The sequence below is a fragment of the Bos indicus genome, chromosome 7 (genome assembly GCF_029378745.1).
Source record: "Bos indicus isolate NIAB-ARS_2022 breed Sahiwal x Tharparkar chromosome 7, NIAB-ARS_B.indTharparkar_mat_pri_1.0, whole genome shotgun sequence".
NCBI lineage: Eukaryota > Metazoa > Chordata > Mammalia > Artiodactyla > Bovidae > Bos > Bos indicus.
In genome coordinates this window covers 97,872,227-97,884,715 of record NC_091766.1, presented here as the reverse complement: position 1 = coordinate 97,884,715, position 12,489 = coordinate 97,872,227, and the positions used below count along the sequence as shown (strand labels likewise).

Sequence of the window (12,489 nt, the reverse complement as noted above, 5' to 3'; positions counted from 1 at the left end):
GGCTGTAAACATTGTGAAATTTTTAAATGACACTATAGTTTTTATTTTCAGTATGTAAGCTAGTAAAAACTTTCACTGGAGAATTATACTGTTTTTCTAATGGTTGAGTTAGTCATGGAAGGAACTTTGTTTTTCATTCTGAGTTACTTGATTTGAAGATTCCAATAAATTTTAGAGTAGTACATAATTTGTATTTGAAATATTGGACATAGATTTAAATTTGCCTCATTTTAATGATTTGAATTACATTTTTCTCTCAAAATATTAACTACATTCTTCTGTTCATTTTAAGGCATTCCTTGGAGGTCTGAATTGGGCATTTATAGGTGTGGACGAAGCACATCGATTAAAGAATGATGACTCTCTTCTGTATAAAACTTTAATAGATTTTAAGTCCAATCACCGTCTCCTTATCACTGGAACTCCTCTGCAAAACTCCCTGAAAGAGCTCTGGTCTTTGCTACATTTCATTATGCCAGAAAAGTAAGATAAATTAAGATACAATTTTAATGTTTCATTTGCTAAGTTTAGCAGGAAAATAATTAGTGTAGATAATAAGGTCAGAAGGAGGTTTTATTGTCCCAAACATTGGATCAGAGATTATTAAGAAGAAAAGAAATGGGATGGAATAGAATTCAAAATAATATTTTTATTTTTCAGTTTTGTAAATAAATAAGCTTGAGCCATGGATAATAAATTAAAACAGTTGATTTGCCTGTTGTTCAGAATATCCATTGCTTAAAAATGGAAATAGTATCATTCTTAAACAGTAGTAATAACAATAACAAGGTATTGTTAGAAAATTCCATTTTCTAATAATTTTAGGAAAAGCAGACTAAGATAAGTTGTCCAAGGTCATATACATATTTTCTTTCAATAGATGTATAACTTTCTTTGAGAAATATTTTAGTGATAATTACTCCCATACTTGAAAATATTTCATCTTTATTTAACTCAAGGAAAGTAAACAATTTTTCATAAAATAGCTTATATTTTACATCTGTAGATATACAATAGATTTCTTGGAAGGATAGCTATTAGAAGTAATTAATTTTAACTAATCCCCCCCCCCCCCCAAAAATCTATGTTTTGTTTATGTCTGACTATCCTGTAAAATATCAAATGCAATTTGACTTCTTTCACTGATTCTTCCATTTGCTTAAATTTTTAAGGTTTTCTTCCTGGGAAGATTTTGAAGAAGAACATGGCAAAGGCAGAGAATATGGTTATGCAAGCCTCCACAAGGAGCTTGAGCCGTTTCTGTTGCGAAGGGTTAAGAAAGATGTGGAAAAATCTCTTCCTGCCAAGGTTGAACAGATTTTAAGAATGGAAATGAGTGCTTTACAGAAACAATATTACAAGTAAGCTGTAAACAGAGAACATGTTCTGAGGTGCCCCTTAGCCCTGATTGAGTCTTAGAGAGCAGTAACAATTCTTGAATTTTAGAATAGGTTTATTGTATGGCATAGTGAGGCAGAGAGAGATTTAATGGCATGTCTAAGATCACAGGTGATAGAAGACTAATTCACCTTATAGCACATCATTAATTGTGTTTATTTTGTACTATGTTACATTATAGAAGGTTTCTTTTTAAGTTTTAAGATTGCCATGATACCAAGGAATTATTACATAATTCTGATGTTTATGTTATTGACAGGTGAAAGTAGAAGCCAGAGAAACAAACTTAGAACCAAATTTTAGGCCCCTCTGCTTTTTGAAAAATGTTAATAAATCATATTTTGTATAATTTATGTATGTTTGGATCTGTATAGTAACACTTCAAAGAATCAAAAAGAAGTGTCCATCCTAGTTTCTGTTCAGACATTTAGTTGCATAAAGCTCTGCTTCATGCATTTGAACTCTCAGAAACATATTTTATGATAAGTGTATAAGTGCCATTCACTTTAAAAATACATTTACTACATAAATTTTACATTTTTGTTATGGAAAACTTCAGACCATATACAAAATAGGATAATATAATAAATTCCATCACTCGAGCTTGGTCTTCAGCTCATAGCCAACCACCCTCACTTCCCCTGTTCTGTTGTTTTGAGACAAATCAGATAAAATTGTTTCAAGTTCCTTCCAAAACTAACCTTGTAAAAAGGAAGAAAATAAAAGATGTTAGACAAGGTAAGTCATGGTGAGAGGAAATGTTACGCGTAATTTGCAATAATAAAATAGCCACTTATAATTTATCTCTTAAGTTGCATGTGTATTGTGTAACTATTTTAGACAAGGCAGTTTGGCTAAACCAGGTATCCTCATGAGGTGTGAGGTATCTGCATTAATTGCCCAGCATAGCAAAATTTGTTGGAAAGTTAAGATAGATTATAAAGTTGACCATTTTAAAAATAAATTTTGGGGTAAAGGATTAATGCACTATGCAGTATTAATTCACTATGTTAAGCCTTTACTGTGTATAGTAATGGTTCAAATAACAATGTGTTGTCATGGTCTTATGAATGAGGTTCATTTAGTTTTGTGAACAAAGTTTAGTCCTTTGTCTTTGGAGTTGAACTTCATAATGGTGCAGTTTTACTTTGGTACTTAATTTTTTTAGTGATTTTAGAATTCATCCTGGTAATTCTGCTATATCATTTTCATAATCTTTTTTTTTTAAACAGGTGGATATTAACTAGGAATTACAAAGCCCTCAGCAAAGGTTCCAAGGGCAGTACCTCAGGCTTTTTGAATATTATGATGGAGCTAAAGAAATGTTGTAACCATTGCTACCTCATTAAACCACCAGATAATAATGAATTCTATAATAAACAGGAGGCCTTACAAGTAAGAATTTTAAAATTTTATTACTTCATGGTAAAGCAAAATTTTAAAAATGTTTATTTCAGCTTTAAGTGAAAATACCGCAATGTTCTAATATATTGGTTAGATGTTCCTTTTGGTTAAAGATGTATTTAAATGATGGTGCTGTTTATTTTTTAATGTTTATAAAAATATTTTAAAGTTATAATTTATCCATTTAGTCATTTTGATAAATTTTTTGAAAAGCTGATCTAACCATGATCTGTCACACTTTATCCAGCAAAAACCCCTTAGTGTATTTTTTGTTGTGAAAAAAATTTCACTAATAGTGATTTTGCTGAATTTGTGACATGGCAAATGGTAGTCTTAAGGGCATCTGGACCTTAGATCTTCCTCTTCCTATCACTTCTGGAAGACAAATGAAGAGTGTAAAGAAGGCACAATACTACATCCAGCTGTAGTATTGCTTTGAAGTGCTGTCAGTGACATATAAATTAGAAGACACTTCTCACTCTTTCAAAACCTTTGATTACTTAGTTGTTTCTTCTTTCAGTGTATTGTCGCTTAGTTGTTTTCAGCTAAGACTTTTGGAGAAATTCTGTGATATCTAACAAATAGAGTGAAATGGTGCTTTTTTTTAATTTGGTCTCCAGAAAATGCAGCAAAACCTAGGTGCTAAATGGCAAGGAAAATGTAGCTTAAGTCATAGAACAAATTGGTCAAGGTTCTAAAAAATTTTGAAAACGTAAACTATGTCAACATTATGAAAATTAAAAATCTTAATTTAAGATGAAGAAACTGAAGTGTTGTGAGACATTTGTTTCATTAAATACAGCTCTTTTAACATGTTATAACAATTATAATTTATTGTTTCCTTATAGCACTTAATCCGTAGTAGCGGAAAACTAATTCTTCTTGACAAACTGTTAATTCGCCTAAGAGAGCGAGGCAATAGAGTTCTTATTTTTTCTCAAATGGTGCGGATGTTAGATATACTTGCAGAATATTTGAAGTATCGTCAGTTTCCCTTTCAAGTAAGCATTTCATTTTGTCTTTTTTGTTGATTTAAATTTTGTCTAATCCCTGGGCATGTTTGAAATTCTTTTGTAAATGAAGAGTAGATTTTATATAACCTATACTCTTTTTAAGAAAATAGATCTGTTTAAAAATTTTGTCATTATTCCTTTTCTTTTTCTTCTTGACTTTACATTTAACAGCAAAACAGTTTTTCTTTGTGTTTCTCTTCTATGTTCAAATTAAAGGGGCAGCCTTATGTATTAGGCTTTAGTCTGAGGAAGGATAGGAGAGAGCAGCACTTCTGGTGTTACCTGAACTGTTGCAGATTCTGAAAGTTGTATGCTCATAGTTATTCTAGTGCATAGTTTGCTGAATAAAAATACATGACTTTAGAGAATATATCAAAGAGCAAAAAGGGCTTATATTCCATCTATTCAATATTTATTTTGAAATTCATTCAATATAATTACAGCTAATATGAATGTTTGGGCTTCCCTGGTGGCTCAGTGGTAAAGAATCCTCCTGTCAGTGCAGGAGATGCTGATTCAGTCCCTGGGTTGGGAAGATCCCCTAGAGAAGGAAGTGGCAAGTCACTTCAGTATTCTTTGCCAGGGAAATCCCATGGACAGAGGAACCTGGCAGGCTACAGTCCATGGGGTCGCAAAGAGTTGCACATGACTCTGACTTAACAAGAGCAAATGTGATGAATATTTAATAGAGTCAGTCTTAGTACTTTACATCTAATTTATTTAATCCTTAGAGCAATTTTATGAATAATACCTGAAACATAGCAACTAGCATATTCAGCTAATAAATGGTGTGTATTTAGTGCAGACAGTAAAGTAGAAGTAGAATTACAATGATGAACCTCATCATGCATAATCCCTGCTCTGTTGGAGCTTACAGTCTCATATGGGAGACAGACATTAAGCAGGTAATGACAAATAAATGTAATGTTATGACTCTGGTAAGTGCTATGAAGAACAGATGTTGGGTGATATCAACATGATTGAGATACATCTAGTCATTTAGGGGGAAAAGTAAAAAGAGTGAAAGGTTTTACTAGTTGCAATTTTTCATGAAAAACAAACTTGGTACTTTAAAAAAGCTTTTGATTTTGGACTTTTCTTGTTTAGCTGATGTTTAGTAAACACTTAACATAGAATGGGTCAGACACTGTGCAAAGTGTTTTACTGTGTTCTCTCACTGTATGAAGAAAGTAGTACTTCCTGTGTTCATTTACTGAGGAGGGAAACTGACAAGGAAAAAAGGCAAATCACTTGCTCAAGGCACTGGTGAACAGTAAAGATGCTCAAATGTGGGCTGTTCAACTAGAGCCCATGGGGCCCTGAATCAGTGATTCTCATATTTTAAAACAGAGGGCTTTTGCTGAGTTCCTCTTATAGTTTCTGACTCAGTAAGTCTGAAATGGGTCTCAATAATTTGCATTTCTAAGTTCTCACTGATGTGTGGGTCCATAACCACACTGGACTCAATCAGTGCTTTTTTTAAAAACTATGGGCTCTAACCCATTAATGGATCTGAGGATCAGTTTAATAGGTTGTTCAAATGTTGTACTAAAATTTTTTTTTTAATGAAATAGATAATAAAATAATGAGGGTATTTCACAGTACACTGTGTCATGAAACTTGCTTTGAGTGTATACTGTGTACTCATTCACGTGTAAAACATATTCTTATAGTGGGTCTCAGGTAAAGTGACGGTCAGTGCTATTATTTACTATTAGCAAAAGTAGTTCCGGTGGTTAAGAACACAGACTTTGGAGACAGAATGCTTAGGCATTGCTTTCCTACCTGTAAGTACCTTCTGGTCTTATCAAAAGTAGTGCTGCTTTTTCATACTTGGTTTTAATTGCTTTTTTAAGTTTTGATTCTGTTACAATGTAGTATTTTAATGTTTTATTCTAGAGATTAGATGGATCAATCAAAGGGGAGCTGAGGAAACAAGCTCTAGATCATTTTAATGCTGAAGGATCAGAGGTATGAATGCTTTTAAAATCGTAAATAATTGTTTCAGTCATTATTTTAGTTATAGTTTTTTAAGAAAAGTGTTATTGGTGATGGCCAGTTTTGATTTACAAGTGAGGTTTTAAATTCCATATTATCTGTTAAATATGAGGAATTTTACCCTTTTGTATAAATACTATTTCAATATAGGACAGTTAATTTGCTTCTAAATAAACTAGCCTGTTTTGATTTAGAATTCTTTATGAATTGTTGTTTATTATTCCCATATATATTTGTATTTGGGAGTCTTGTTTATTGGTTTTGCTAGATACATTTTATTAGCAATTTTAAAACTATGTTTCACTTTTGTTGGTAAAATACCTTTTAAAGAACTGTGTTAATTCAGGGCAGTGTTGGGCCTTCCTTGCTCCACATGGGCTTTCTTCAGTTGCAGGAAGCACATGCTGCTCTCTCGTTGCAGCTCACGGGCTTCTCCTTGCAGTGGTTTCTCTTGTTGCGGAACTGGGGCTCTAGGTGTGCAGGGTTCAGTAGCTGCAGCACAAGGGCTCAGGAGTTGTGGCTCACAGGCTCTCGAGCACCGGCTCAGTGCTTGCGGCACACAGGATTAGTGGTCCCACAGCATGAGAGATCTTCCCTCTCCAGGGATCGAACCCATGTCTCCTGCATTGGCAAGTGGATTTTTTTTTACTTCTGAGTCAACAGGGGAGCCTGGTAAAATATTTTTAAATTCAGGAATTCAGTTATAAAATTCTCACATTGATTATTCACAGTCACAGTTAAGAATTTAAAATTGTGCCTTTTATATTTCCTTATAGGATTTCTGCTTTTTGCTTTCCACAAGAGCTGGAGGTTTAGGAATTAACTTAGCCTCAGCTGACACTGTTGTTATATTTGATTCTGATTGGAATCCACAAAATGATCTTCAGGCACAGGCTAGAGCTCATCGAATTGGGCAAAAGAAACAGGTATTTTTTATCCTCCTTATTTTACTATTTCAGAGTCTTTTTTATCATCAGTGTTTAGAATTTATTTCAGTTTATCCTTCTTGTTGAAACATGCATATTGTTATTGAACAGATAGAGTGCAGAGGAGCTTGAATTTATCAGAATCACCTGGAAATTGACAGAACTGAGAAAACTATGCCTGAATAGGATCATGTACTCCTTTTTTGATCATAATTCTGTTCACAGCTGTAGAATATAATGTGTTTCATTCAGTATATAAATATTTATATTTTAAAATATCTTCATATACTTAACTACTGAAAGGGATTTTGCTTCATACGTTGTTCTTTTTTGTTAGCCATGTACCCATAAGCTTCTCCTTGCAAAATAGCCATTCTCATAATTTTTTTTTTTTTTGGAAAACCCACATATCACGATTTATAAATAGGAATGTACATACAGGGACACTTCTGTTTCAGAGCAGGTTTGGAGATAAAAAGAGAAAGATTGAAGGAACAAAAATTGGGTCCTGCAAGAAAAATCAAATGATCTGGAGTTTTTACGTAAACAAGATAAGTCAAAATTGTGGTTTAATGCTTGTTTTTAAAAATACAGAAAGGTTTTTTTGTGAGGAGAATATTCTTTGTGCCTATGGAGGAGCGAGGACAGCTCAAAAAACATGTCTCAAATAAATTAACAAATGAGTTGCCATTAACGTTGGGAAGTTTCATCCAGAGTCAAGGGCAGTTTTTGACATTCCGGATGATGTATTCTATAATGGGCTACTCCCTCTGCATCCCTGAATATTTCCAAGAACAGAACCTGTTCTTCAGGGAGGCAGCCCAGCTTGATTCTTTTTTTTTTTTTTTTTTTTCACAACAAAATTTATTTTTTTTTGTTGTTTTTTTTTTTTGTTTATGTATGATTCTTTTTTTTTTTTTTTTTTTTTAAATTTCAGGTATACACGTGCTCCCCATCCTGAACCCTCCTCCCTCCCCCCTCCCCATACCATCCCCCTGGGCCGTCCCAGCGTACCAGCCCCAAGCATCCAGCATCGTGCACTGAACCTGGACTGGCATCTCGTTTCATACATGACATTTCACATGTTTCAATGCCATTCTCCCAAATCTTCCCACCCTCTCCCTCTCCCGCAGAGTCCATAAGACTGTTCTATACATCAGTGTCTCTTTTGCTGTCTCGTATACAGGGTTATCATTACCATCTTTCTAAATTCCATATATATGCGTTAGTATACTGTATTTATGTTTTTCCTTCTGGCTTACTTCACTCTGTATAATAGGCTCCAGTTTCATCCACCTCATTAGAACTGATTCAAATGTATTCTTTTTAATGGCTGAGTAATACTCCATTGTGTATATGTACCACAGCTTTCTTATCCATTCATCTGCTGATGGACATCTAGGTTGCTTCCATGTCCTGGCTATTATAAACAGTGCTGCGATGAACATTGGGGTACACGTGTCTCTTTCCCTTCTGGTTTCCTCAGTGTGTATGCCCAGCAGTGGGATTGCTGGATCATAAGGCAGTTCTATTTCCATTGTTTTAAGGAATCTCCACACTGTTCTCCATAGTGGCTGTACTAGTTTGCATTCCCACCAACAGTGTAAGAGGGTTCCCTTTTCTCCACACCCTCTCCAGCATTTATTATTTGTAGACTTTTGGATTGCAGCCATTCTGACTGGTGTGAAATGGTACCTCATAGTGGTTTTGATTTGCATTTCTCTGATAATTTTTGTATAACTCTCTGGAACAGTTGTAATAGCCCTTGAGAAAAACCATCTGTCATCTTTTTGATATCTTGGTCCTTGTATTTTAATTACATTTATCTTCATCTGGGATAGTGCCTGAAACTTCTTCAAAGCAGTAGGTGATGAACAAGTAGCACAAAAAGGCTTAGAACATTTTATTTACTTTGTAAATATTCATATTTTCAACTGAGAAATAAATCCATAATATAAAATGAAAAAAATGTTTTACCCGAATAATTCTCATAAAAGAGATGGAAATTTGAAACAGGGATAACAATAAGCCAAGACAAATTACAGACTGTTGAAAAACGAGAAAATGAGGAGATAGGATATTCTTTCAGGTGAGCTGGGCCTGATGTATTTGTGAAGAGACAACATATTTCTGTGTTATGAATGAAATGGGGGAAAGTGATTAATTGCACTGATAGGCAGCTCCTACATTGAAATCCTCAACACATGGCTAAACAAAACATTCCACTTATGCTACTTAAAGACTTTGGCCACCACATCCTCTAATACAGGGTAGAAGAAAGAGGAAATATTAGGAAAAGAACCAGAACCAGTAAGACAAAATACTATAGAAAGCTGTGTGGTAGACCTCTGGGATGAATACCTGAATATAATCACAAAATAATGCAGTCAACTTTCTTTTCATTGTGTTAAAATTCTTTTTTTAAGGTAATTATATGTATGAAGTATATTTTCATTACTAATGAGGTAGATTCTTGATTATTTCATTATTGATGACGTGTAAGATTCCTATGGTTCATGTACTTGCTATTTTAGTAGTCAGTCAGTTCAGTCAGTTCAGTCACTCAGTCGTGTCCGACTCTGCGACCCCATGAATTGCAGCATGCCAGGCCTCCCTGTCCATCACCAACTCCCAGAGTTCACTCAAACTCGAGTCCATCGAGTTGGTGATGCCATCCAGCCATCTCATCCTCTGTTGTCCCCTTTTCCTCCTGCCCCCAATCCCTCCCAGCATCACAGTCTTTTCCAATGAGTCAACTCTTCACATGAGGTGGCCAAAGTACTGGAGTTTCAGTACTTTCAGCTTTAGCATCATTCCTTCCAAAGAACACCCAGGGCCGATCTCCTTTAGAATGGACTGGTTGGATCTCCTTGCAGTCTAAGGGTCAAGAGTCTTCTCCAACACCACAGTTCAAAAGCATCAATTCTTTGGCACTCAGCTTTCTTCACGGTGCAACTCTCACATCCATACGTGACCACTGGAAAAACCATAGCCTTGACTAGACGGACCTTTGTTGGCAAAGAAATGTCTCTGCTTTTGAATATGCTATCTAGGTTGGTCATAACTTTCCTTCCAAGGAGTAAGCGTCTTTAAATTTCATGGCTGCAATCACCATCTGCAGTGATTTTGGAGCCCCCCAAAAATAAAGTCTGATACTCTTTGCACTGTTTCTCCATCTATTTCTCATGAAGTGATGGGGCCAGATGCCATGATCCTCGTTTTCTGAATGTTGAGCTTTAAGCCAATTTTTTCACTCTCCTCTTTCACTTTCATCAAGGGGCTCTTTAGTTCCTCTTCACTTTCTGCCATAAGGGTGGTGTCATCTGCATATCTGAGATTACTGATACTTCTCCCGGCAATCTTGATTCCAGCTTGTGTTTCTTCCAGCCCAGCGTTTCTCATGATGTACTCTGCATACAAGTTAAATAAGCAGGGTGACAATATACAGCCTTGACGTACTCCTTTCCGTATTTGGAACTATTTAGACTCAAGATAATTTAAAACAGTTTTAAAAAATCATTGGAAGGCTTAAAGGACACAGGGTTATTTGTCATTGTGCCAAAATGTCCAGTTTAATGAAGAATGCCTGATATTCCAGGTCCCAGTGCTCTAAATGCTGGTGAGCCCAATCATTGAGAAAACTAACAGTGGTCCCTGAATGGGAGTATTGTGTGATATAGAACCACTGACTTTGAGAAGCGGGACAAAATCACTACTCATTGAGTTTTGTCTTTTGCAAAGCTTTTTGTTGTTGTTAATGGCAGAGCTTCATCATTAACTTAAACAGTAATTTGTGGAATTTTAGACTGTATAGAACGATGAAACAATCAAAATTAAGGGAACTGGTATAAGTTTGTCATAAGTTTACCACCACCCCCTTTCCCTGCTGAAATATAATTTTAAAAATTACTGTCATTCCTTTAAAAAAAGAAAAAGCAAACTGACCAAAGTATAAGTAAGGACATAGTCTCAAATAATCTTTAAATTGAGGAAGCTTTTTTGCTTTTCACCAGTCAAAATTTCATGTTGGATGAATTCCCGACTCTAACCAGTATTTGGGCATTTATCATTAGCAGAATGAATCATTACTGTGCTTTAAATTCCATTGTGTGTATCTTTTCAGGTGAATATTTATCGTCTGGTTACAAAGGGATCAGTTGAAGAGGATATTCTTGAAAGGGCCAAAAAGAAGATGGTTTTAGATCATCTTGTGATTCAAAGAATGGACACAACTGGGAAGACAGTACTACACACAGGTTCTGCCCCTTCAAGGTAGTTACTTTTCTCTAAAATAAAAAAAAGTTGTTAAATAATCATACTATGCTTATTTTTCCAAAATGTTACATAGTGTAAGCAGATCGCTGAAGTACTGTGTTTAGTGGTGTTCTTCTGTGTTTCAAAGCACTGAGGTAATTCCCTGTCAGTGGCATACATTCAGTGAGTGCATGGTTTCACCATTCTAATTTTGTAATCTTGGGGGAAAGCCCTAGGCTTCAAGTTCTTTAGTTTTAAAATAAGTATGCTAGTAATCTTTTCACTTTTCTAACTATGTCATATTAACTGTTATAAAGGTGACTATGCCAATAATTCATGAAAGTGCTATGTAAATGTTAAATTTGTGACTGTTAGTATTAAGTAATTTTTGTTTTTTCTAATTTTAGTTCTACTCCTTTCAATAAAGAAGAATTATCAGCCATTTTAAAGTTTGGTGCTGAGGAACTTTTTAAGGAGCCTGAAGGAGAAGAACAAGAGCCCCAGGTAAAGAAAAAAAAAGCTTGTCTCAAAATGTCTCATTTTTAAAACTATAAATGTAAAATGTATATATCTTAAAACATGATAAAGCATATTTAAAGTAAAGATTTCTTTTTCTAGGAAATGGATATAGATGAAATCTTGAAGAGGGCTGAAACTCATGAAAATGAAGCAGGACCTTTAACTGTAGGAGATGAATTACTTTCTCAGTTCAAGGTAGATTTTCTTTTTGAATTTTTCTTCATAATTATATAAATGGAGAAGGTGGGATTTTTCTTTTGTCATTTAGTGTTTTATTCATCTTTTTTTAGGCAGGATCGCAGGGTAATCTTAAAAAATGTTAAAAACATCTTTGTCTTAAAATTTGCAATGATGTGTAAAAATTTTTCTTTCTTCTTCTGACAAACTAGCAGTGAGTGACATGATTTGAAATCATTTTCATAACTGAAGACTTTTAGCTGATTTTTATTGCAGCAGTTTTTGACATTAGATTAAGCATTATCCCAACTAAGAAAACACAAGTAAATCAGACAGAGTAAGCAGTAATACTGATAGATACCCCTGGGTTAGGTGGTTTAGTTGCTAACTCGTATCTGACTGTTGCAACCTCATGGACTATACTGACAAGAAGACTAGAGTAGGTATTCATTTCATTCCCTTCTTCAGGGGATCTTCCCGACTCCAGGATTGAACGTGGGTCTCCTGCATTGCAGGCAGCTTCTTTACCAACTGAGTCACCAGTGAACCCCACCCCAGGTTAGATGCGAGCTAAAAAGATTGCAGGGAGTCCTAAAGCAACATAAGTCAACCAGCCCCAGAGTAAAGTGTGTGCCAGTTGTTTAGCGTAAAAAAGCAGATTTCTCTGCATCCTAGCCATTTTCCACAAGGAAATGGCTTTTTAAGGATCAATTAATGTCATTCCTTCATTCAACAAATACTTACTGAGTACCTGCAATGTGCCACACACACACAGCATAGTTTTCTTGTCTTTCCAATTA

At 34.9% G+C, this 12,489-nt stretch overlaps 1 protein-coding gene across 4 annotated transcripts in view; it reads left to right on the top strand.

Annotated features, from left to right (window-relative positions):
- The window catches only part of CHD1 (chromodomain helicase DNA binding protein 1), a 75,645-nt gene that overhangs the window by 36,348 nt on the left and 26,808 nt on the right, over nucleotides 1-12,489 (top strand). For all 4 annotated transcript variants that reach the window (XM_070794065.1, XM_070794064.1, XM_070794061.1 and 1 more), the window contains 9 exons: nucleotides 293-483; nucleotides 1,173-1,361; nucleotides 2,631-2,793; nucleotides 3,651-3,803; nucleotides 5,715-5,786; nucleotides 6,590-6,739; nucleotides 10,863-11,011; nucleotides 11,401-11,497; nucleotides 11,612-11,707. In XM_070794065.1, coding sequence (XP_070650166.1) covers nucleotides 293-483; nucleotides 1,173-1,361; nucleotides 2,631-2,793; nucleotides 3,651-3,803; nucleotides 5,715-5,786; nucleotides 6,590-6,739; nucleotides 10,863-11,011; nucleotides 11,401-11,497; nucleotides 11,612-11,707 — 1,260 coding nt within the window. The remainder of the gene's footprint in view (nucleotides 1-292; nucleotides 484-1,172; nucleotides 1,362-2,630; nucleotides 2,794-3,650; nucleotides 3,804-5,714; nucleotides 5,787-6,589; nucleotides 6,740-10,862; nucleotides 11,012-11,400; nucleotides 11,498-11,611; nucleotides 11,708-12,489) is intronic.